At 40.7% G+C, this 26,420-nt stretch overlaps 1 protein-coding gene across 1 annotated transcript in view; it reads right to left on the reverse strand.

Moving 5' to 3' along the window:
• TBXAS1 (thromboxane A synthase 1) overlaps positions 1-26,420 on the reverse strand; it is a 226,676-nt gene that overhangs the window by 67,642 nt on the left and 132,614 nt on the right. Inside the window, exons 6-8 of the mRNA XM_054282019.1 lie at positions 24,376-24,464; positions 21,693-21,841; positions 19,634-19,764 (exon numbers count right to left, since the gene is read on the reverse strand). Coding sequence (XP_054137994.1) covers positions 19,634-19,764; positions 21,693-21,841; positions 24,376-24,464 — 369 coding nt within the window. The remainder of the gene's footprint in view (positions 1-19,633; positions 19,765-21,692; positions 21,842-24,375; positions 24,465-26,420) is intronic.

Below are 26,420 nucleotides of genomic sequence, written 5' to 3' on the forward strand. Positions count from 1 at the left end.
GGGAGGGGGGAGGTTCCTCCACTTCAGCTGACAGCAGAAGGAAAAAAAAAATTTAAAGTTACATTTTTTTCTTAATTTAACAACAGACCAGGTACTTACAGTGCCACTGCACAAAAACATTCTTTGGTCATCACATCCAGCTGCTGGCTTCCTTTCTCCATCAGGGACATTTGTTTGATTTTCCTCACAAAAAGCAGAAGCCCATAATAGCCTCCATCCTGTCCTCTGACACTTGCATACTTATGTTACAATGGCCTCAGAAACAAATTCCTGCCACAAAAGAATGGCGTGCTAATGCAATGGACTCTTGATTTGCCCCTGTACAACACAGAGCCCATCATTAGGCCAATGATAATTGAATGGAAAGCTAGGGTTTGAACAAAACCCATATAATTTGAATGCAGTGTGGGACAGGGCGAATGTCTAACTCGGAGGTGACACAGACATCCCCTCTGAAATATATAATAAGACAAGCTCCGCTTACAGCTTCCCCAAGATAGACACCTTGCAGTATATTTCCTGACACCAGTGTTCTGGGCCGTATCATTCCTCTCATTAGTCTCCTTAGGCATCACCTGGCCCTGCACAGAAGCGGCTCTGCACGGAGGCGGAATGAGCGCGGCGCCGGAGAAGGCCAGGCCACCAGAACCCATCTCCTTAGAGCCCCACATTTCCCTTCACAGAGAAAAGCAAGGCACAATTCTTCCCAAGAATACTCTTATCTCATTTGCTGTGCCTGTGTTTGTGCAAAAGTAAATTGCAATATGGAGATTGTTTACCCAAAGTGATGGTGTTTTGTTTCCTTGGCCTATCAGGGCCTATTGTGTGTGTCGGGACTGTTGGCTGACAGTCACAAGATTCTGTGCTGTTGGGTGCAAAGTTAAGTGCTTAGCAGATTCAGTTTAGATGTAATATAACATAATATAATAAAAAATAGTATAATAAAGTAATTAATTAACCTTCTGATAAGATGAAGCCAGATGCATCAGTCCTCTCCCCCTCGTCGAGGGGTGCCTGCGAATTCAGTACCTCCCCTCCTCACATCACGGCTCTTGAGCCTCGCAGCTGTCAGAAGGAGAGAGATGTCCCACTCACACATGAGATGCAGCATGACTTTTCTCACAGCAGGCAAGGGATGGCTCCAGTTCTCTCCCTCCTGAGCAGGGAGTTGTGGTTTCATATCTGAGGCTGATGTGCCAGCTGACCTTCTGGCAAATTCACCATGCTTTGGGGATCCAGGGGATCTTATCTCATTTGCTGTATCTGTGTTTGTGCAAAAGTAGAATGCAGTATGGAGATTGTTTACTCCAAGTGATGGTGTTTTGTTTCCTCGGCCTGTCAGGGCCTATCGTGTGTGTGTGGTGGGACTGTCGCTGACAGTCACAAGATTCTGTTCTGTTGGGTGCAGTTGGGTGCTTGGCAGATTGAGTTTAGATGTAATATAACATAGTGTAATATAAAATAATGTAATATAATAAATTAATTAATTAACCTTCTGATAAGATCAAGTCAGATGTACCATTTCTCTCCCCCTTGTCAGGGGTTGCCTCTGAATTCAGTATCTCCCCTCCTCACATCACCACAGCTGTCAGAAGGAGAGAGATGTACCACTCACATACGAGATGCAGCATGACTTTTCTCACAGCAGGCAAGGGATGGCTCCAGCTCTCTCCCTCCTGAACAGGGAGTTGTGGAATCATATCTGAGGCTGATGTGCCAGCTGACCTTCTGGCAAATTCACCATGCTTTGGGGATCCAAGGGACCCTAGGGTCATCCTTTTGGTAGAGAGATTAAGCTGTTCAACTTCTCTGCAAGCTGAAGTAAAAAATTACTTAAAGAAAACTACCAAATACAAGTTTGAATTTTAGTTCTTAATATTTTATTTCAATCGTGTTTTCGGCAAATTATACTCAAATTTTATACCACTCTGATAGTTCAGATCTGCATTTTGAGTTCAAAAGAGCCCAGAAACACAAAAATCTACTTTATGATGAATCAAGGAATCCAAATAAATGACATAATAGGTCGATAGTCTGTAAAGCACTTGCTGTGGTGTAAAAGTCATGCAAATGTGATGCTGCAAACATAAAACCAATCACAATAAAATGTACAGACCTTCCTGGTCTTTCTCAAATGCTCTGATTCAAACTCAAAATGATAGATTTCAGAATACTTATCTATCAGTTAGAAAACTCACATCTCATTTCAGGAAATTTGTACAAACACTGCTAAGTCAATGTATATCCAGAAAGCTTTCTATAAATTTGATTTGGCAACCCTCTTTTTAGGTAAGACAAGCCTGTGTCACAATGAAGTTATCAGTAAAGCACTGCAGTTGCCACCCAGATCCTTTTGAAAAAGAAGCACAAAATGCTGTCCCACTAAAACTGTCATTTTGCCAAACATCTTTGAAAGGATCAAATTCAACCTCTAACACTTGCTGGATTCATTTGGTTTCTCAGTGAAATCAAAAAAAGAAAGCCAGTTTCTCAGTCAATATATCCAATTCCAAAACATTCCAGAGAGAGTGTTCGTTTGCCTTGTGCTTGAACACAGAAGCTCAAATCAAATGAGAGGCCCTCAAATTTTTATGTCTGAAGGTTGAGGACATGGAGCTCTCACAGGTGATACTCAGCTCTGCAAGGACCTGGACTCTATTGGACTGCAAGGTATGGCCATTGCTCAAGAGAGGCTGGGAGACTTTTCAGTCTGGCAGATAAAACTCTTTTGTTTCATTTGTTCATATCAGCAGAAGAAAACACTGCAGTGTTTTTATTGTGAATGGACTGAGGGTCTGAGGGCAGGAAGGTCCTACAAAGCAATATAACTTGCACTTAAAAAAATGACTAAATGTAAAGCAAAAAATAAAAATTCACTGGGTGCTGATTCAGAAAGTGGAGCAGCCTTTTGCCAGTCTGCTCTGATCTTAATACTTATAATAAAACCCCAAGCTGAGAAGATTTTGTATAACTTTGGACTTGCTATTTTCTTGCATCATCATCATCATCACTAATCTTACATACAATTTTTTGACAGTAGTTCACATCCATAAGATAACCCTCTGAGCATTTAATAACTCTGCATTTGATGTCAGAAGCCACAGCAATGCCTTTGCTTGCTGCTTGAAAGGAATGTGTCCCTACAAAAATGTTGCATGAAAGCAAAATGAAAGCTGCCCCCAGGAGGGGCAGGCTCGTCAGCAAATAGATGAAGGCACCTGAACAGAAAGTGTCAAACATGGCAACAAGACAGATCTTCTCCACGTGACCAATGTTCTTCTAAAAAATAAAAAATAAAGCCAAGAGTAAGCCTGAATTAGAATATGATACGGATTTTGTTGGCTGAGTTTGCCACTAAAACTGCAAAGTGGCCAATATGATTTACTGGTTAAAGCACTGCCCTTCCACAGAAGCTGAGATGCTTTAAGCTGCACTCCCTCTTTTGCCAGTAAAGCAGAGTTATAGCTGGTGCAGCTTCTCCATCTGTAAAATCGGTACAACAGACATCAAATCTTATAAAACACCGTGAAGAGAAGCTAATGATGATCTCAGAAAACCGTTTAAGACCTAGGATAAAAACAGATTTACACAGACTCAAAGAGTTTAAGGCAAAAGCATCATCATAGAGGAGAAGGAGCCCTGGAAGGAACTCAGCAAGTTATCTGCTTCATCCCCTTGCCACAAGGCAACATCAGCCAAACCAGCACTGACAGCTGTTTGTCTAACCTGTTCTTAAAAACCCAGCAAACCCTGACTTTCCACAGCGTCCCCAGGCAGTCCACCCCAGCACTGGACCTTCTCAGTCACTGCAGAGGTTGCCCCTCCTCCAGTGACTCACCACAGATATTGCAAATCATTAGATTTCACCAGCTACATCCATAATGTCTGTGACTCCACAGCCTGTACCTGTTTGTGATGTGTATGCATATATATATAATTTTTTTAAAATATATCTTTAATAAAGCATCTTGACAACATAAAAATCAAACTGCTGAAAAACACAAAATTATTTTCACATAGTAGTGCCTCCACTCATGGAGGAGAAGAGAGCACAGATTCTGGTGGTTTCTTTCTCAAAAATTTTCTGAGCTTCAAAATGCAGAAGTAAAAGCATTGGTAGCAGACAGAGGGATTAAGCCTAATTCAACCCAAAAATACAGCTGGAGGGAATTCTTAAAACCAAGATTTTGTTAGTGACCCACATCCCCTCAGTTTATACTGCTGCAAGTGGCACTAGAGGGCTCACATCCTGAAAGACAGCAGCCTCCTTCTCCATATGGTCCCACACAGACCAGGGATGAAAATCAATTTGAATTTCAGATCGAACTGTTCGTGAATTAAGAGAAAGAACAGAACTGTTTGTAGTTGGTATAATCTTAATACAGGTGTTTACAGCTCTTTCAGCAGCAGACTGATTTTTAGATCCTAGCCAAAAAGCCAGGTTTGGCTGGAGTGCTGTGTAAGATACAGAGATACAACAGTTATGGGTGGGAAAAAATAATATACACTCCTATTTGGTTGTTTCATAAACTGTGTGGGCCCACAGAGAAACCCACCGCTTTCCTTGAGGGCTGGAAACCCTTCCTGTAGCTATTCAGTGTAAAATCAAGGGATTGTCTGCAGCCTGGTCTATTTACACCTCTAATGAACTGGCCACTGTCTCTGACTCTGGGCAGCTTCCCCCTAGTACCAGGCTCAGGTATTTAAGACAAGCACTAAGTTTTTCACCATGAAATTCAGTCTAATGGTAATCATGGAGTTTGTGGCAGCTGCTTGGCAGCTCTGCCACACTGGGCTGGCAGTGTCACAGTGTGGCAGCGCAACAGCATAACCAGCACAGCTCCCCCCATCACACACACACACTTGGGGAAGGATCAGAAAGCAGCCCAAAATTCAGCAGCTAGAGAGTCCCATCCAGCTTTGCCAGTCTCTGCACTGTGGTGAGCAAAAGACATTGGCAGCAAATATCAGTGGACAGCAACCTCCTCATTCTGTATTTGCGAAACATTCAGGATAACACCACTCTGATAATGACTCCTGGCATTACTGCAATGCAAACAATAAATATTGGATTTGCCTGTGTGGTAGCTGAGCTTCCCTTGCCCCACACGTGTTTTGCTGCTCGAAGGGGGAGGAGTGACATTATCAGAATACACAGTGTGGAGAGATAAGAAAAGAAACGACTGAGTGATGGGGGAAAGAATAGCTCAGGCCAGGCCCTGCCTTGCATGCCAGCACGTGGAGCAGGCACCCATGCCCAAACCAGCAGCAAGCTGTGCACCCTAACTCACACTGCATGCATGCATCCCCTCCCAAAGCTCATCTGGCCTCCCACCAAACCATCTGACACTCCTCCCCTCTGTTATTTGCATGAGGAAGGGAGGATGCAGGAAGGGAGTGTTTTAGGCTAAGTGTCTGACATCCAGAAGCTTGACCCTCTGCTGACTCAAATTGCTGACTAAAAGCTGTTGTTGCAGGCAGCCCTCTGTTCTTTTCCACTTGCCACAGATTACAATTTTATTTGCTTAAATTAAATTCCCAATTAATAATAATTTCTTGCTTTAGCAGTTGACTCACATTTAAGAAAATGCACAGGAATCTCATTATTTCTTTCTTACTCTTTGTTCTTCCAGCCCCATATGCTCCTTTTAACATTCTTGCAAAGCTCCACCACTCACTTTGAAGAGCCATCAGGGTATTTCAGGGCCATTCGGGGAATTTACTGCTCACATCCTGCTCTCCCTCATTTTTCTCAGGGTTTGTTCACGATCCTTTCTTTCTGCATCACACAACATATAGATTGCATATGTTCTGAGGGAAGGAAAAGCTCATTATTTGGTTTTGTGATGCCCTTAAGTAATTTCAGGGAACAAAAAAAAAAATTTTCTTTTAACTAAACTGATCATGGTTTTGAGACTGACATAAATGGCATGTACTGCTAAAAAAATAAAAAGGTACAACTAATGTTATTCACATTCTGTATTAACAATATGGGGAAAAAAATTGTCATTATCACTTCTTCAAGCAACCGCTCTCCACTGCTGGCAGGCAATCCCACTGCCAGCTTATCCATTCATGATCACACCTACACCCTACATTAGGATTTATCCCAGATTTTCAGCTGTATTAAACTGGCTTTTACCTAAAGTACATAAATCACATCTATATCTGACTCTCATGACTTGTGTGCATGAAGGGATACAGGATTCTAACACAGTGGGTGAGAGCACTGGGAAGGAAAGGATTATTTTCAGCTACCCAGTGACCAATAACAAACTGTGTTATCCTCCACAGCTTCATGGGTGCTGGGTTCAGTTATGGGTTTTATCCAATAGATGGCTCCTCAGTAGCAGGAAGGATTCTCCCCCTGCTCTCCTTCCCTTCACAGAGTTTCAGTATGACTTTCTAATATTTACACAGCTATTATCTTGCAAATATAGGCATTTTGTGCACACTGATAAACACACAGAAGCAGCACGTATGTGCGAATTAAAGAACAAAATAAAAATTAGATGACATTTTATATTACTGCCTGCCACTTTGTCCTCTGCCAGAACAGAGGTGCATGAAAAATGATACCCTGGAATGCTTCCTAAAGTCAAACAAACAAACAAAAAAAAATACAACTATAGAAACATTAACAGCATGCCAAATACAAGCTGGTTTTCTCCCCAAATATATGAGGACATCTCCCACATCTTACATATCCCTGACTGAGCAATACTTAAGGAACTTAAGCATCATTACTACTCTGTCAACAAAGGATTTTTCACAGGAAAAAAATAAAATCCTGTGTGCAATTACCGATACAATGACCCAGGAGGGTTCTGTGTAATTGGCAGGGTGCAAGTTAACATCACCATGAGTAAGGTTAACATTTCTGAGACAGTGAAAATGAATACATTTTTGTGGTTTTACAGAAAAACATAATTAGAATAACCCCCAATATATTCAGAAAAATCCTGTTTATGCCATATAGACACTTCTCTAAATCAGAAGAGCAGTTCCCAGTAATTTCTGTTCTGAGATCTATCCTGCATCTCAGTCAGATCTTGTCAAGATCCTGTCAAAACCTTGTGGTAACCCCACTTTTGGATTGTGACCCTCTGGTCCAGCCACATGATAAAAGAAATCAGAACACCCACAATAAATAATAAATTGCATAGCAGCCAGATGATGGGTGTTTAAATTCCCATGATTAAACACTTCAATGGCTCACAAGCACAAGCCCCCTATACCTGCTGTTTGCACCTAAACTAATATCATTCCTAATAATAACCTTTATCCTTGAAATATTAAGCTGCTTTGAAAAGTGGGGGAAAGGTATCATTTTACTACAAATATATAAATATGTAGCATCATAGCATTAGCACAATTACAGCTGTAATAACTGTCAAGAAAAAAATAACTGCTTCATCCCTGTTCAAAACTGAGCACAATCACTGGTCTCATTTCAGCATTCCAGAAGGACTTGCCTAATTCCATGCCTCAAGTCAGCTTTTTGCTGGCTAAAACCTGGAAAATTCAAACCAGCTGGCAACCCTGGTTGCTCCAAAATAAGCTCAGCAGCAACATGCCTGACCATGGGGCTGTGACACTGCTGCTCCCCTTTAGCCCTGAGCAGACACCCCAAGCAGCCCCCCATCCTTGGTGTGCATCAGGCAGAGAAACAGCACGTGGAAAGGCAGCCTTATGATCTGGTGATCCCTCTTTGGCTCTTTGCATGCTCAAAGACATTGCTCTTTAACTGCATGGAGCAGATTTAAACCCTGGCCAGTCCCAGTTGTGGTGAAACACCAAAGCTCCATTTTCCCACTTGGCTCTCTCTCCCAGGACACTGCAGCCAGCCCCAAAGCCAAGCCTGCAGACTTTGAGCCACCTTATCTCTCTTTAAGGGGCAAATATACAGGCATGTCAAAAAATCAGAGTTCACAACTGAAATACTGACAATCATTTTCACTGTGGAGCAGTTTAAAAGAGGCAGCAGTGATATTCATTAAGCTGTTAATAATGGATTGTGGCACAAAGCAATTTATCAAGTTTCCACTGTAATTAAAATCACTGAATATTCGGGCACTTGCAATGCACCTAGCTCTCCCTGCTTCTGAAGCTTTACATTTTAATGTGAATTATAGCTCCCTCTCCCCAGAGAGCTACTAAAAAGCCCATTTTAATTGGTATGTTTTTAATTGAGATTACATTATTAAAAAGTGTAAATTTCTGTTGAAGAGAGAAAGGAGGTGCTCAGCTCCCCTTTAGTCTCTGTCTCCCTTAGATATAGCTTGCTTATCCCAGCAGGAGGGAAAAATGAAGGGTAGATGCTGTGAAGGAAGAAGAGAAAGCCCTGAACACTCACAGGCTGTGGAGCCAGGGCAAGGCAGCATTGTCTGCCATGGATGCAGGATTTCCTAGGTGGATTTTTGGGAGGGAGAGGAATCACCACCACCATCCAGGCTGCTCTTAACAAAAGGCAGAGTGAAAACACCAAGCAGGGATTCCTGCCTCTTAGCCAGCTCACACTGAGTGCACATTTCAGCAAGCCTCTCCTCGAGGTTAACAGTGAGAGACAATCTGTTGCTTTCCAGAATAAGTAACTCCAATATTAAATTCTCCTCAAAATCCACATACGGTCATGAGTGGATGGGGTCTAGTGAAAGCCTGTGCTGGTTCCAGAAGGCTGGGGAAAGGCAGGGAGAGGCAGCCCCTGGGGCAGCCTGGACAGGGTAGCAAGAAGAGAAGTGCCCCAAGCAAACAACACCTTTGTGCACAGATAAGGACAGACTGACCACGTTAGAAAGAAAAGTGACTTCATGCACTTGGCATCCAAATGCTGGCCACTTAAAGGGTTCTCCTGCTGGCAAGATGGACTGTCAGTGCCTCTTATAAGTAGGAGTATGGATCTCCTAAGGTGAGTAGACATGAGAGAAAAGGGAGAAATATCAAAGGAGTGCAAAGTAGATGGCAACAGCTGAGACAGATCAAGGGAAAAACCTCCAGAGATCAAAACACACCAAAAGATGGACAAGATGGTTGAACAAGAATGAAATATCATGGAACAGCTTTTTCATAACTGCTTCAGAAAAGGTCATGCTGTACTGCAAAAGGAAGGCAGTGCGTGGGGCTGAGAGAGGTCACTGTAGGCAAACAGAGACACAGAGAGACTAAGAGACAAATTCAAAGATCACCCACTAATACCAGAAATGCTGCAACTCCCCTTCTAGTTCTGGAAGTGACTCAGGAAGGATGGTGAACCAACAGTATATAAAAGGGGGGAAAAAAGGATGACATGTGAAAGACAAAACTGAAATTGTTATAATTGACAGAGAAAGGGAAAGCTCTGATACTACAATCAGGTCATTAAATCTGTGATTTTTTTCTAAATTAGGAATTTAGATGTTATGCTCTATTTACACATGTCAGAGGAAAGCCTGCTTGTAGTAGGAAAGTACCCAACCATGCTATTGCTCTGAACAGCAAGGTAAAATTAATATATGAAATTCCTAGTCCCAGTCAATAGGCTCCTTGCAGACTGAGATCAAGAGTAAGTAAAAACAAAAAACAAAACTATGTAAACAAAGATTAGATCTTATTTCCCACCTTGGCATTAAAGACCACTGCTCTGCTGTGCAGAAAGGTAATCTCTAGATTAATTAATTTATGGCAAGATTCCTTTTGCTTGCTGATTTGAAAACCCCACATCCAGATCACAGATGAAGCAGGAAAAGAAAGGGCTTTCAGAGACCTCAAGTAGAATCTTCTGAGAAACTTGTGGGAGCACACTGTAAGGGTAACATAAAGAAGAGATGAAGAACAGTAAGAGAGATGAGTTACAAAAGAAAGGGAATGTGCACAATCTCAGGGTAACAATTTTCCCTTTCAGCTGAAGAGGTGAATGCTGAAACCATACCATGAAGGAAAACAAACAACAGGAAGCAGGAAAACATAGACTGGGCAAGATTTGCTTTATGCCAACAGAATCACAAAGAGAAACTGTGCTTCCAAGCCTACAGAAAGATGACCCTGAAAGACAAATTTAACACTGCTTAGGCTGGCTATTTTGCACAGATGAAAACATGCAGCAGAAAGGCCAGATTAGTTACTGATTTGCCATGTACCAACAGATATACAACCACATCAGATTCTACTCCGAGTGCTATAAAAGAAAGGCAGCTGGATGTGCTTTACTCCCTTTCCAGAAAACAGAGACCTTTTTCTGAGCCCTGAACACAACAAAGTCTCATTGGTTATGTGAAATTTCTGTGGCTTCAGCATCCAGGAACATTTCCCCACATATATCCAGTGACCCACCAGGTTGCAATAGCCCTGGTTCAATTATTTTCTCTGATAAGAGTATCATGAAAAGTTGCTAACTAACCAAGGGGACAAACTTTATGTCTAAGGTCATGAAAGAGCAGCATTGAGTACTAGGTATAAAAAGTATTAAAGCCAATGCCACATCCTCCTCAAACAGATGGCCTTTCAGAAAGATTTAATCAGACACTGAAATGCATGCTGCGAATACTCATTACTAGCACAGGATCAGGCTGGGACAAGTGGCCAGCACTGACGTTATCGCCTACAGGGAATTACCACAGGCATAAACAGGATTTGCAATGTTTGAACCTCACTCTGGATAGCAAGCACGGGGTCCCTTTGTGATCATAAAGGAGAGTAAAGCAAAAAATGTATGATGAGGTGAGCAGGTCTACATGGCAGAGACCCAGGACCTTATAAGAAGCAACCTCCTAATTTCTTTTGCTTTCTTATCCTCTTTTTCTCTTTTTTTTCCCTTGTGCTCATCACATCACCACAAAACTCAGTGAGAAAGGCCTGTTTTCTCTGGACACCACCTTCACAGCACAATGAGCCCTTGCTCACCTTATTTTACTGGACACATAAAATAGAGCTGTGACCATTCCATGCCCTTCAGTATCAAGAAGAGGAAAAATAGGATATCACCACAACAACCAGCATCCAGAAGAAGGAAAACAAGGAAAAAGGACTTTTCATCTCTCCTTCGGTGACAGGGGTGGCTTCTTTGAAAAAGCCGGCTTGCCTTTCAATTCTTTCCTCTTCCAGTTTTTCAGAGAAATTTTACTGCAAACATTATTTGAAAGACTCCTTAAGCTATCTTTTGACCTGGATTTTCAATAAACAGTATTTTAAGAGATTGATTTTACCATGAAAACACAACTCTTGAAAGTCATTAAAAACCTTGACATTACCAATGACTGAACATGTGAGTTTATTTATTTTGACTCTAGATAACAAAGCCTTTTTTCAGTGCTAAAGATCCCACCCTTGTCAAATAAAAGACATTTCTCATATGCTGTAGATTGGCAAAGCCAAATGTCCATCTTCACTTCCCACAACAGCTGGTGAAAACAAGAGGAAAATACAAGCAAAACAGAAGCACTTAAGTCCTTTTTCCTTTTAGCTCTGAAGGCATCGTGTTGGTTTAGTGACTTCCTGTGGATTAAGAGTGCTACAGGGAGCATCTGAACCTCCCCTGTTCTGCCCAGAAAGCACCAAATTTACAGTGTTTTTGAAGGCACTCTGAAGGAGCTCCACCACATATCCCTTAGAAAGTAAAGTTGGCATTTCCCGCATAGATACTCACACTTTCTTGGTGCTATCTGCAAAATCATTCTTGGCAACTGTGGATATGCAAAGACTTAACCAGATTAAGCACCATGAACACCCTGGTGCTTCAATTTACTTTCTGTCCATTAGCACAATGTTCTTGCAAACTGCAGCATACTCATCACCTGCACTTGGCACTGCTGAGGCTGCACCTCGAGTGCAGTATTCCATTTTGGGCCCCTCACAACAAGAAAGACACTGAGGTACTGGAGCACGTCCAGAAAAGGGCACTGAAACTGGAGAAGGGTCTGGAGCAGCAGTCTGATGAGGAGCAGCTGAGGGAGCTGGGGTTATGTAGCCTGGAGAACAGGAGGCTCAGGGGGAACCTTTTCACTCCCTACAACCACCTGAAAGGAGGCTGGACTTAGGTGGGGGTTAGTCTTTTTTCCCCCAAGTAATACAACAAGAGGAAATGGCCTCAAATTGTGCCAAAGAAGGTTTTCAATTGGATATTAGGAAAAATCTCTTTGCTGTTGCCATCTTATTGCAAAGCTCCCATACCTTCTTGGTGATTTCTCAGGGGCATCTCCTTGCAGCACTGACTCCTTCTTCCTCACAGCACAGCCAACATACTCCAACTCTCCTCACAGCAAAACCAACAAACTGCAGCTCCCTTCTTACCCAGCTAACCCATTCTTTTGTAGCACTTGTCTTCTTATTGGACACAGCTGTGGCCTATTAAGGGCAGGCCAGTTCCTAATCTTGGTGATTAGTACAGCTGCAACTCCTCAGCTGTAGGAGTGAGACTACCTTCTGCACTATTTTCTTACATTCTATCCCTCCACATTTTGCCAAAAAGGTGGTCAGTTGTTGGAATATGTTGCCCAGGGAAGGGGTTCAATTACTAACCCTGGAGGTATGTAAAAGTCATGTAGATGTGGCACTTGGTGGACATGGTTTAGTGGTGGACTTGACAGTGCTGGGTTAATGGGTGGGACTTAACAAACTTAAAGGTCTTTTATAATCTAAATGATTCTGTGATTCTGTGTGAGCAGTGCTCCAAGAAGTCATGGAGATGGCACTTTGAACCCCAGAGTGTAGCTGAGGTGCCTGGCATGTGTGATTTATGGGATAGGGACATCACTCCTGAAGAAGTGGAGATACACTGCAGTGCTTGAGGAAGACCAAAAGGGAATGGAGAGAGGTGGAGACATCAGAGAAAGAATCACAGATGCCAGAATTATGTTGTTAGGGCTGCTGCAGAGTTTGCTGGAGTGGGGCAGATAATATATACATGACACCATCTGCCCATTCCTTGTCTAGGGTCCATGAAGCACTCTGAGCCACAACCAAGGAGACAGCAAAACACTGCCTCAGAGCAAAGGGTCAGCAACAGCAAGGAGAGCTGCTTGTGCTTGCTGGCAGCAGGCAACCAAGCAGACATTTGCTAACTTCTTGTGGCCATAGTGCCCACAAAGCCCTGGGCTTCACGGGTGTTCTGGGCTGTAGAACTGGAACAGATGCAGCAGCAATGCAAAACTCATCCTGCACACCTCGGGGAGGCAAGAAAGGCAGCAGTCCTGTTACTTGTTCTGTCCTTAATCTCTTTTGAGCAGAGAGACTGCAGAGCTCCATTTCATACTGAAAGAACCTCAGCCAGACACTTCAGCCCAGGCCTGAAACCCAAAGATTGCATTTGGTAAGCCTGTGGTTCCCTCTTGGAAATATATCAACAGGGTGATCAATAAATTTCAACAAGTGCCCAAAAGTAATAGGGATTTCAAGTTCATTTCCATTCAAAGTTTTGTGGCTTTGTTATGTTTAAATGCTCACTTCAGAACTGCTGAGAAAGTTACAAAACTCATTACATCTTTAAGAAAAATAAATTTATTTTTTTTAAATTTCTTCAAATTTGGGAAGGAAGGATGACAAACCACAAGCAAATGGCTTGACTTTTAAGGTGAATAACTAAAATTCCTTTTTATATAATGCTACAATTTTTTTCCTCAGAATCACTGCATGCTGCCCAAGCACAGACACCAGATTTAATGTTCAAAAGTTTTTTAACATATTCTAGAGCAATTATATACTTCTGCTAAAAGCAGCAGAAATAGAGGTTTCAGAACTGTGTTCAACTCCATATTTAGCCCACATTTCTCTACATCTTTAAAACACACATTTACCTCTCCGGAAAGTCCACACGTCCACCTGACAAAGGTGATGGGATGATCAGACTGTGAGAAAAGCCCAGTGGAACAAAATTACAGCATCCCTCCAAGAGACTCAGAAAAACAAAAGGACCAGACTGATCCTTTGTTTTACTGACTTTATTAATCAATAAAATTAGATTATTTATCCTGAAACGGCCACCACCTTCTTCCTAACACAAATTTTGCTTGGTTTTCTACAAAGGCAAGAATAGTGCACACTATCAGAGGGTGTCTAATCCTCCCATCTGCTGTTTCCATAGAAAAATATTTACTTTTAAACATCTGTATTGCATTTACACAGTTCAAACACACACACATAGCTCCTGGAATGTACATAGTATTTAGCAAATTTTTAACTAACTTTTCTTTGTAATTGTACAGTTTTCCCTTGACAAGGAGAGGATCAGACTTTTTCAGGAGGATTACCTCTGCTCAACTCATTTCAAGCAGCTCTTGAATAAAATAGTTCATTAGTTCATGAAAAGGAAAGACTCCAGGGAACTACTGGGGAAGGAAGAGAAAAGAACAGAGTGTCACAGTAATTAGGTTTTCAGATTGTCGCTTATCCTCCAGAATGCAGGTACACACACACATGTCCCTCTTCCCCTTAGGGGAGATCATTGCATGTTTATCCCTGGGAATCAGTATACCAGAGATTAACACTCTAACCCAGCCATAATTTCCCAGAAAAATACTAAAAGCTACCTCTTCTTTATAGCAAATTTTCTTTGCTAGTTCATAGAGCAAGACAAGTCCATCCCCCTTTGCAAGTATTTAAATACCTTAATTTCAGAGTTACTCAAAATGAAGTCTTCTGACCTTTGTAGGCTCCCATGGCTGATGTTGAAAAGCCAAAGGACTTCCACTCACTAGGAATCCCTCATGCCTGCCCAGGTGTACAGGCAGCCTGGGAAAAGCAGAGCCACTGACTGGAGCTGCCAGTGATCAGGGAAAAGACTAGCCAGGAATGAGGATGGAAAGCAGGGAAAGCTGGAGGAGGTTGCAATTATTGACCAGAGGACAGCCTCTTTTGATCTATACCTGGCACAGCAGACTACAGAGCATTCTAGAGCCACACCAATTAAAAGGAGGCCAAATCATCACCAGGACTGACACCACTGTACAGTTTCTGAGTGGCTCAGGGCTCAAAGGGAAGCATGGCTCCCAGCAGCACAGCCTTCACACTCTTCTCATGTTGTTCCTTCTGTCTGCTCTGCCTTTGCATTAAAAGCACTCAAGTAGTCCATAGGTCTCCAGCCAGACTGAGTGAACAGCAAATTGAGATGCCAGTGAATAGTTCTGGTGATACTTTCCCTGTGCTTTGTCACCCTCTCATTCCAAATTGTCTTGAGAACACCAAGAGGCTGCTGATGGCCATGAGAAACATCATCAGATCTCTACTGGCCTGGCATTAGGGTTATATGACCTTGAATTACACATTCACAGCAGACAGTATGACTGGAAAAATCAGGAAATATCAGAGGAATGTGTTGAAACCTCTATGAATTCTCTAATTCTCCTTGCTAAAGGATATGTATTTTCAATAGTGGATTTTCCCACAGGTCTGTTGTGATTTTCCAAAAATAATCAATAGCCCTAAATTGTTACAGTACAGTTGTTATTACTATGGATTACAAATGAAATTCTGGACTTTCATCTGCTGACAGGGGGCTTAGTTTTAACCCACAGTTGCTGAAGGAGTCTCAGTTTTGAGCACTATGAAAGACTCCTTCATCTAGACATCATAATTTAAAAGAAACCAGTAGGTTAAGAAGGTGTAACAGGATATCAAAATAGCTCTAACACAAAAACAACTTGCATATCAGATTGTTAAATGAAAATCTATCAAAGTATCATTTATTGAAGTAAACAAATAGTCTATCTGCCCTGTCTTTGGAAATATTTTGCCTCAGGGAAAAATTTAAACCTGGACAGATAATCAGGGTAAGGTATTTGAACATTTAAATCTTGCTGGATCCTTTAAAGTAGGTGTTAAGTGGTGCATTAAATTTGTGCTGTTTCTTCTGAGCTGGGTAAATTTGCTCTTCTGTAAATAGTGGGAAGAGCCTTTTACAATAATTTGAATCCATGAATAAATGTAATGTATTAAAATTTCTAAAGTACAGGCATTAAATGTTTTTGTACATAAGCCAAATGAGTGGAATATCCAGGACTAGAATTATTTGAGTGACCACAGAAAGATAATATATAATTAAAATGACATCTGCACCACTAACCGAGGGGATGAGAGAAAGTGACATCACAGATCTCATATAAGCTGCAAGCGTATTATTAGATCTAAACCTGGCTGTAAAATTACTATCTACCCAAGGGATTATCTTTAGGCATTCAGAAGCATTGTTTCATTTACTGATAGAACAGGCATGATAACAGGCTGACTTTGCTTGTCACATTGTTTTTTGGCCTTTCTTTATTCTTTGTTCACATTAGCTGTAGATGAGAGGAAGACAAGTTTCAGCTAAATCACTGTCGTGGAGCTTTTCATTGTTTTACAGTTTGTTCCAAAGGCTTTTTTTATCCTCCCTCCCCCCTCCCCTAAGAAAAGAACCCCAAAGCATTTTTAATGGTGATAAAATCAATGGGGAGTAAAAGATGCACACAGTGTAACATCGAGGAGTGTAGCAAACTAAGGAATACCCATTGGCCTAATGCACCTCAGGGAGACCATAAGACTTTGCTTATAGCTCTCATTATTAGCACAAAGAACCACTGGCTGCTAGTTATATCTTGGCCTTATTAAAATTCAGTGCCAAAACTCCAACTGGTTTCAGTGGGTACATTTCATCATTTGAGACCTAGGACAGAGGACATAATTCTCATTCACATGCAGGGCTATCTGGGACACCTCTCTCTACAGATTTAATTTCTGCATGAAATTGAAAAAAAGCTGCATTTTGTTCTGTTTTACACACCATTTTTATGTCTCTGGCTAATATTATTTGCCTATATTTGTAACAAGACTCATGTGCCACCAACCTAAAACATTCAAAACTCTATAAGCAGATATAGAATATAGGCAGTGAAAAGGGGAAAAAAGAAAGCTCCCAACTTTCTGGTCACTTTTGAACAATAATTATACTGAACTGCAAAGGAGACTTAATTTGCATTAAGAAATCTGTCCCTATTAGTCTAACTCCTAGCACTTGAAATAGCTCCCATATGCCAATTTTGCCAACTAAGCAGAAGCCCAGGAGCAGACAGGTCTGCAGGCAGCCATGGAATTGTGCACACACTGCTAAGGCAAACACAGACCTTGCACTTTCCCCCACATTGTCCTGGTGTTGGGCAGCTACTGCCATGTGTCATCTCTCACAGCACCTCCCAATACCCCTCCAATAGATCCTTAAACCTCTGGCCCATCAACTACTGTAGCCTGCAAACAGGCTGCATTATGCAGATTTCTGCCTCCTGATCTTGTCACCACAATCTCGCTTTTTTCTGTGCTGTCCCTTGTTTAAGGGAGTGACCAGCACAGTGAAGGGTTTAGCCCATGATGGACCCCCTCAGTGCTACAGCCACAGAAACAGTCTGTGTTTCATTAATAACAGCTTACACAGCAACCACTTTTACTCCACATTAGGTTGTTTCATTGTTCCTTTTATCCTTTCATAATTCATACACAGAACAGACTTTCCATGCAGACCCTGCTGGCATGAATCTTTGATTTAAAGCCGTCCATACCTACAGCCACATCTGCAGCCATTAAGAGTTCACACTGGACCTGTGCAGTAGAAATGAGGTGCCTGCAAGCAGTTTATACACATCATCAGTGCCAGAAGATATTCCTGCAGCACTCAGCCTGGGCCAGGAACCTTGTTTATGAATCACCAGTTGTTTGTGGCCACTCAGTGGTGCTTACCATCCCTCAGATGAAAAGAAAAACAAAACTAACAAAGGTGGGCTGAAGAAACAGCAAGCAGCATGTAGTGATAAACTGCAACAAATGTACAAGTGAGACATCACTGCAGAAAAAGTCAAAGAGCAGCAATATATTTGAATATAAATTTAATTTCTTAAATGTGTCCTGGAAGTAATGTAGGGTAAACCAAAATCCATTTTATCCTGAGAAGTGGCAGCTGTGGGGTGAAGCTGTGAGAATAAGTTGGGAGGATCCAGTCCCTCCTGTGCTGTTACTCCATCAGCATTACTCTTCATCTCAGAGAGGCAAGAAGCATCTCTTACACCTCAATATTAACATCCTTCATGTGGATGTCGTGTGTTTTGTGCCAATTGTTATGCAAAAATTTGTTTCAGTTACCTCAAAATTGGAATTCTCACTGATATTCTTTGTTTCTCACTACACATCCATATTCCTCCATGAAAAGAAATGAAATGAAGCTTCATGCAATAAAAGAAAATGAAGTGGAATGCAAAAAAAATTAAATGAAAAAATATGAAAAGAAATGAAAGGAAACCTAAAGAAATGAAATCTTGAGATTTCATATCCTTTCATCAAATGAAAATTCATTTCATGAAATAAAATGAAAAACCAAATAATAAACTTAGATTAAATGAAACATCATGGGATAAAGGGAAATGAAATTTTTATGAAAAAACAAAGTAAAAAATGAAAATAATTAAATGAAACAAAGAAATTAAATGAAATCTTGGGATTTCATGTCGTGAATGAACATGAAATGAAAAGTCAAGGAATTAAATGAAATGAAATTCAATTGAATTAACTGAAATGAAACAAAGTTAAATTTAAAGAAATTAAAGGAAACATACCAAAATGGAATTAGATGAAATCTTGAGATTTCTTTTCCTTTCCTTTCACAAAATGAGCTTTCATTTTGTGAAAGGAAATGACATGCCAAATCAAAGAATGCAATGAAATTAAATTAAATTAAATTGAGAAAACTGAAATTAAAAAATGAAATAATTTGAAATGCAACAAAATTAAATTAAATGAAATCTTGGGATTTCATTTCATGAAAGGAATGAAATGACAAGCCAAGGAATGAAATAAGATGAAACTTAATGGGAAAAGAGGAAAATAAAGGAAAAATAAAATTAAATTAAAAGAAATCTTGGGATTTAATTTCCTTTCATGCTTTTTCTTCTTTTGCCCAAAAGAAACTTTTGTATCACAGAACCAAAGCAGAGGTCTACAGTCCAAATGTTTCATATATCAAAAATAGAAAAACTTTAATGAAAAGTGTATATGCCTTCACATACTTTATAAAACAAGACTGACAAAAACAAGCACAAAAAACTTCCTCAGAGTGCCTTATGTCCAAAAAAAGAGGTAACAAATGATTTGCTAACAATGGGCAGCCATTTGTTTGCACATTTCGGGTGGTATTTACTACCTTTCTGTTTAGCCATCTCAGCTCCAGTGGCTGCTCCAACCAGACACTCAGATTGTTCCCAAGTTCCAAAGCAGCAGGAACTGGCACAGGGCTCTGTCAAACCTGCTTCAGTTCTTAGGGAGAAACTGGGTTGAAACACTCAGCGGGTTTTTTCCCCCTCTGATCCTTGAGGAAAAGTAGTGTAGACATGACACATGACTTTAGGACAGGAAAAATACTCCATAGGCTGAATCCTTCCTTCTGGGTGTAGAAACTGGGCTGAGAAGTCACCCCAGATGCAACTTTTCTGCATCCTTCCTTGAAGAGAAATACTAAGAGCAGCAATATTGGAATGTGCTAACAATTCTGCCTGATGGTACATACTGCTAAAACTTAATCAAATTTTCACTAAACCACTTTGAATGTTCAGAGATATTGAGTTGGTTTTTCAAACAGAGGCTTATGCCACTTCCAGTTTTTCCTGAAAACATTTGCTTATCCATATATTTATCACAGAAATAGTCTTACCTGAGCTGCATCTTGCTGGTGTCTGTGGACAATTGCATTTTTTATGGTTTGTATAAAAAATTCATTCAGTTCCTTTTGCTTCTTGCTGGGAAAAATGCGTAGCAATGGGATCATTATGAATGGGAAAGAAACTGTAAGAGATTGCAAAGAAGAAAACATTGACTCAGACTGTGAGGGCATATAATAGTCATCCTTTCTCTTCCTTAATATTATAAAACTTATCAAGTGGGATGTGCTTCTTTTATGAAAACTGATTTTTCCTTTCCCTTTAGCAACCTGTGAGAGTGGGAAAAAAAAAAATATTCCCTTGGGAGATGTCCTACTGGCCAGGACTCCCTTTCCAGACAGATGCCTTCCAAGCCTGTTTCCACAATGCCTCAGGATTTTGGTTCAGATTTTTGGTGTCACAAAGCCACTATAACAAAGGGGAGCATTATTCCCCTACCTGCCCAGACAATTACATAGGGAAATTGGGGAATCTTGAACTGGCCCAGCAGCTTATAGCACCAACATGTGAAATTGGGTAGTTTTCATTCCTGTTCACAGCTCTCCAGCATTAAGGACCTATATGAAGGATTGGGGCTCTTTAGGGCCTCTCACAACAGGACAAAGACTATGGGGTTTAAACTAAAAGAGAGCCAATTCAGATTAGATATAAGGAAGAAGTTCTTTACAATGAAGTTTGTAAAACAGGGGCACAGTGCCCAGGGAGGTGGTGGATGCCCCATCCCTGGGAACATTCAAGGTCAGGAGGGACAAGGTTATAAGCAAACTGACCAGGTTGAAGACATCCCTGCTTATTGCAGAGGATTGGACTAGATGACTTTTTAAGGTCTCTTCAACACTCTTGTGTGATTCTGTTTATTTTGCTTCTCTAAACAGGCCACAGACTCAGGAAGTGGGATATGGGATATTATCAAAAGGATGGTCTCCACTCCATACTTTTATAGTCACAACCTAGAAACCTGAGTGAAGTCTTATATTCTAATAAACTCCTCACTAATTTATGAACAATTTAAGACTAACAAATCAATCACTGAAAAAACCCTGTCCTGCCAACAGGGCAACTACATTGTGGAAATTCTCACATTAATGAATGAGCAGAAAGAGAAGAATCAAGGAATCCAACTCCAAACATTACAGAAACTTTTCTTTAATGAAAGACCCACTGCTCTCAGATGTATAGGGGCACATTTCTGTCCCTTAAGAAATTGGTTACAAATCACATTTTGCAATCAGGTTAAATGTTAACCCCGGGGCAATTTGGATACACAGCTCCAGAAGGAAACAGTTGATGTGCTGTGAGTACAGGTGCAATCTGTAATGCCAGCAGGATCAGATGGGCACAGGAAACTGCCACTGTGCCACCTGATACTACTGTGTGCAGATAACGAGATGATAAAACCTCACAAGCCTTGATTATGCTGTGGCTTCCTCAGCTGTGATTCTTACTGCCCTTGAATTATCAGGATCACCACCACCATGAAGCCTAAGCTTTCATGCCCTAGAACTACATGGTTTTATACCCCACTCTTGCATTGCCTATCTATCAATCTAAAATAAATGTATTCTCTCAAGACACATTGAGAGAATACATTTATCCTTCAGAGCCGTCAGCCAGGCTGTGGACAGTGTTCAAAAAAGAATTGGGAGTACTTACACAATCTCTTTATACACTTCCACCTCTTTTCTTCAGTAAGTTCATAATGGGTGGGATTTCAATCTCTACTAAGCAAATCAAGTGCACAAAAACTTTACACTTTGGTCCCAAAGGGCAATTACTCTGTTTTAGTGAGAAGTTTATTAAAACAAGTACTGTAGAAACTGCAGGACCCAGAAACTTTCCTGTCAGAGGAACCAGAAGCATTGTGTTCCTAGAGTTTCATTAATGGTGACAAGACCTGTAGAGCATATGGTGGAAATCTCAAGAGTAGAAGTGGCATGTGAATGTCAGCTACAGTACTTCCTACTCTGGCTCCAGCATGAAGCAATTTTGCAATTTGAGAATGACTTTTATGAAATTACCACAAGAAAGTAGACAAATGTAGATTGTACTCACGGATTAGAATGAGAAGAGGCTTAAACAAAGACATTTCAAAGAATGTTCTGGAATTCTTAACAAAGGGGTCATCAGGATTCTTCTGAGAATCCACCTCAGTACCAAAAGCTACGCTACCAACGACATCCAAGGTAAAGCAGTTGTAACACCTGCATTTCATTGAAGAATGATAAATTATTATCTAAAAATCACATATCCATTAATATCTTGCTTCTACGAACATCACACAGAATTAATTTTTGCCACTGAGTTTCCTTTCGCTTTTAGACCTGAGCTTTGCCAACAAGAGATTTTTCCATGATTCTGACAAATGCTGCTTGATAATGATCACTTTTTCCAAACCTACAAAGTGAACATATATTCATACAGCTCAGTAATTCTACTAAAATTTTATTGAAAACTATTTAATTTGCTATGACCTAGAAGTCAAATGTAACACATCAGAGATGCATAAGCATTTTCTTAGTATGAATCCTAATAAATGAGATAATTCCTTTCTCATTTTTAACTGCAAAAGCCACACCTATTTCCAGTCCAGTCTAAACTCTCAGAGACAAGGGGTTCTTAGGTAAAGTTAAGGTCCTTAGGGATTTCCTCCTCCTTCTTCTTCTTCTTCTTCTTCATACCTCCTTTGTAATTTAACTCTGTGGACAAAATCAAGAGAAACTGACACCATGTGAAATCTGTATCTCTGCAGAGGAGCCACCAGTGCTTTGAGAACTCCAAATTATCTGTGGACCATGATCTAGAAACATCAGAATTTACTAAATGGCTCCCTGCATATCTCACCCTCAATCCAGCTGTCTTACTATCTTTATTTTCCCAGAAGGCTTTAGCAGCTCTATTAAGTTTTGAGATGGGTGGACTGAGAATGTAAAATATCCTTGGAATTTGATTCTTCTGATCTGTGGTGAAGTAAGCAATGTCTGTACTTCCATGATCCTTAGGAAAGGCTAATATTAATCTCTGGTGTTTTAATCTGAGTGAGCATGTATGAAGGGAAGAACAGGAGCCAGGCCCATTACATCCTGCATATGTGAATCAGTAATTCTATTAATTATGTGACTCAGTAATTGTGTAAATCAGTATTTCTAAACAAAAATCTTTGTGACCTATCATTCTGATCACACCAGAGAAGATTTAAAAGATAACAAGAATAATGCAAAACTCACTTCTTTTGGTCTTCAACTCTTACACACACACAAAAAAAAATCATTAGAAGTTAAAATATTAAAAGGGAGGGGCATTGCTATAAACAATAATTTCAGAAGGACTCAATCAATCATCTACCTCTCCAAGGTACTGAAAAATAAAACAACCTTAAAAACTAAATTTTGAGTTGTTGGCAAAACACAAAACAGCTAAAGACAACTAAGGTCATAGGAGGTTGCAGATAGGTCTTTTCATCCAAAAAAAAACCAGTTCCCAAGGCAATTCTGTAAAACTGCAGTGGAATGAGAATCACATTTATAAATATGTCAAACCTGCTGAAATGGTAGTATGGTAAAACAACTGGAAATATCATGTTCCGAGATGGTCAACATCATTCATTTAGACTTTCAAAGGGTCTTTACCAAAGTGTCCCTTGGGAGGTGAAACCCTATAATGGATCAATAGCTAAAAGACCACTCAAAGACAAAGGACAAATGGAAAAATGGAAAAGACTGGAAGGACTGAAAAGGTCAGTTTTCATCACAGCACAAGGCTAGTGTAATGTATCTTGAGGTTTCATAGCATCTCTTCAGCTGTTTATTAGAGAGATCTCTGTGCGTACACACACACACACACATTTGCATGTGCACATATACTTGAAAAAAGATTAATACATTGTGGCTAAATACCCATTTCTTCTGATGAAACAATATTATTTGTGCTGCTTTAGTTTGGGAAAATCATGAAGAACTTCAGAGGGCACTGACCAACCCAGCAAATGAAATGAAAGCAAAATGAAGCAAAAACAGTGCCTGTTAGAAAGAATGCATTTGCATTACTACCCAGGATCTTAGAGAAAATGCATCTACTCAGAGAGGGGGCTAGACAGTGTTGTGAACAGCTCAGTGAAGACCTCTGATGAAAGAGCAGCAGAAAAGATAATAGGATATTAAATGCATAACAAATGAGAGAAAATACAATATGGAAAATATTAAAATGTCATTTGATAAATCAACGGCGCATTTTCATCTGGATTACTGATCCTGCTGCTTCCCCAAAAGCTAGCATGCCATGAGAGGGGGTTAAGAAGAATGTGGTAAGAATGATTAAGTGCTTGAAAAAAACTCATATTAAAAAAAAAAAAAAAGCAAAAAAGTGATGGACTAGATATATTTGATACTAGACCAATTCTTATGTTTGTACATTATTGGCAGCCTGCAGAGAACAGACTGGACAGGGACTGACGCAGCCTTCCTTTGTCCTTCCAGCTGTTAAAACTTCAGTAAATAACTGCCAGAAATACATTAGATGCTTTACCAAAATTACTTTTCAAGTATGCAATGACTGTCCCAGGAAGAAAAGGCTTTTATCAGACACACCCTCCATTAAACTATGATCTCCATTTTTTAAAGTGAGGGAGGAAAAAAAAAATCTTTTCTACAGTAAGTGTGAATTCAGAATAACTGCTGCAATTGATTTTTTCCCCTCTTTTTTAATAATCTGCTACTAATTTTTGGCATGTTGAACATACCTCTGGATATCAAAAGCTTTGCCAGAATCTGCGTAGACTTTCAAGTTACACAGCAGAGTGTCACAAATCTTGTTTATCAATGGTGTCATCTGGAAAGGAACACATTGAATTGTGAAAAAGCATGAAAATGTTAAGAAAAAAAAACACCAAACAAAAATAATTATTTTTAATTATTTTTATCTGATAAACGTGCTAGAGCTTGCAGGTTCCTCTGCAGGTGTTGTTAGGCACTTGTGCATGGGTAAGATGAAATGTTGGCACTTTCTGCTCAAAATAAACCTACACATTACAGGGATGCCCTTCTCCAGCTCTGGGCCTAAATGCAAGAGGCTGTGTCACCTACCTGACCAATGGTCCTTGCCCCACTGTGGCTACATACACAGAGACCTATCAGGCAAAAACATCCCCCTCTCTGTTTAATCATTCCAATGATTTATCATGATCTTTATTTGCACTACATCACATTTAGGCTACATATGCTCCAGGGCAGAAGGAATAATGCTTTCCAAAGTCCTGTAAAGGCACTGGCATCAATTCTATCCTGCCATCTCTCAGTTTGAAGGACTTAACATGTAACTAGAAAGTGGCCCTGGATGCCACTACAAGCTGCTGAGGGCAAACTGCTATTGGTACACAAGGACAGGCTTTTCTCAAGTGGTGGTGCCATTAAGTGGACATTTGTGTGAATTTATTCATCTAAGGGTTTTTTCCAGTCACTGACACATGCTGGCCAGGTAGACTTAACCCCAGCTTGGCTGCAGCCAGCAGTGCAATAGTCTCTTCTTTAGGGCTTCATGGAAACCACAGCACAGGCAAACATCAAGGACTCATTAAAGTCTCACTTTCTGTCTTTTTAGCTTCCTGCATATGAGGAATCAGACACTGTAAGACTGGGTCTCTTCCCTGATAACACCAAATGGGGGAACAGAGAAAGGGGGCAGCAGCAATCCAGCCATGAACCAAAAGGAATTATATCCTACAGCTCTTTCCCATATAGACTACCAAGAGCAGCCTACAACTTAATACCAGGGCCTTGCCTCAACAACTATGACAAGCACCAACAATGTACACACAGAAACTTGCCTTTCCTTCCTGAACTACCTCCCTCAGCATACAGATGTCAACAAACACGAGAACAGACTTATCCTACTCCTCTGACATTCTTGTTACCAAAAAAGACTTACTGCAGCCTCGCAGCACACTCTGAGAGCTTTGCAGCCTGCCCAGCCAAGTCCATTTTGCTTGGCACCTCTACCTCTGTGAAACTGGCACAGCACTTTGTGCACAGGCACTGTGCCATCTCAACACATGGGCAAGACTGCACGCAGTCAAAAGGCCAACGCGGGAGCATCCAATATGTTTTCCAAAGGCACAAGGCTGACTCAAGAATGTGTCTAGCTGCTCTCAAGGTCCCCTGCCTATATGAGTGAAATTACATTGCAAAGCCAGGTCGACTTGGGTTTTGCACAGTCTCACAAGGCAGCTCTGGAGCCAGATTAGCGTTTGGTAAAAGTAGCTGTTACACTTTTGGGAGGTGCACACCGCAGTTACGTGGCAGCCTTCTTCACCTTTTGGCTTTCCAAAGAAAGTCCCCTGCAGCAAGCTTCTTCTCAAAAGCAGTTTCAACCAAATTAATACATTTCTGTTCAACAGATTGAACCAAGGTGAAATACTTCATAGTCTCTGGGTCCAGCCCCCCCCAGTGAACTGAACCAGCCAAGGAGAACAAAACGAAAATCAGTTTTTTAACAGGTATGATGTTTCTGAAACAGATGGCGATCATTTCAGATTTTCCTTTTATTGCCTTATTTTCTCTCTTATTCTTCATCACATCACCAGATCTGTAACCAGCCAGCTGGTTGCTATCACTTTTCAACAGCTGGCAGAGACATCAGGGGCACGTACGTCTGGCCAGGGCATCCCACAGCACCTCTGCACTTTGCACATTCCACCAGCCTCTAGAAATACTGCTGCAATTCGTTCCTAGCCATGAGGTACTTTTATTAGTAAATCTAACCAGGAAAACAGGGAGGGGGCACATGGAT

Source organism: Melozone crissalis, unplaced genomic scaffold, assembly GCF_028551555.1.
Source record: "Melozone crissalis strain CALT ecotype California unplaced genomic scaffold, PUWL_Pcris_2 ptg000033l_1, whole genome shotgun sequence".
NCBI lineage: Eukaryota > Metazoa > Chordata > Aves > Passeriformes > Passerellidae > Melozone > Melozone crissalis.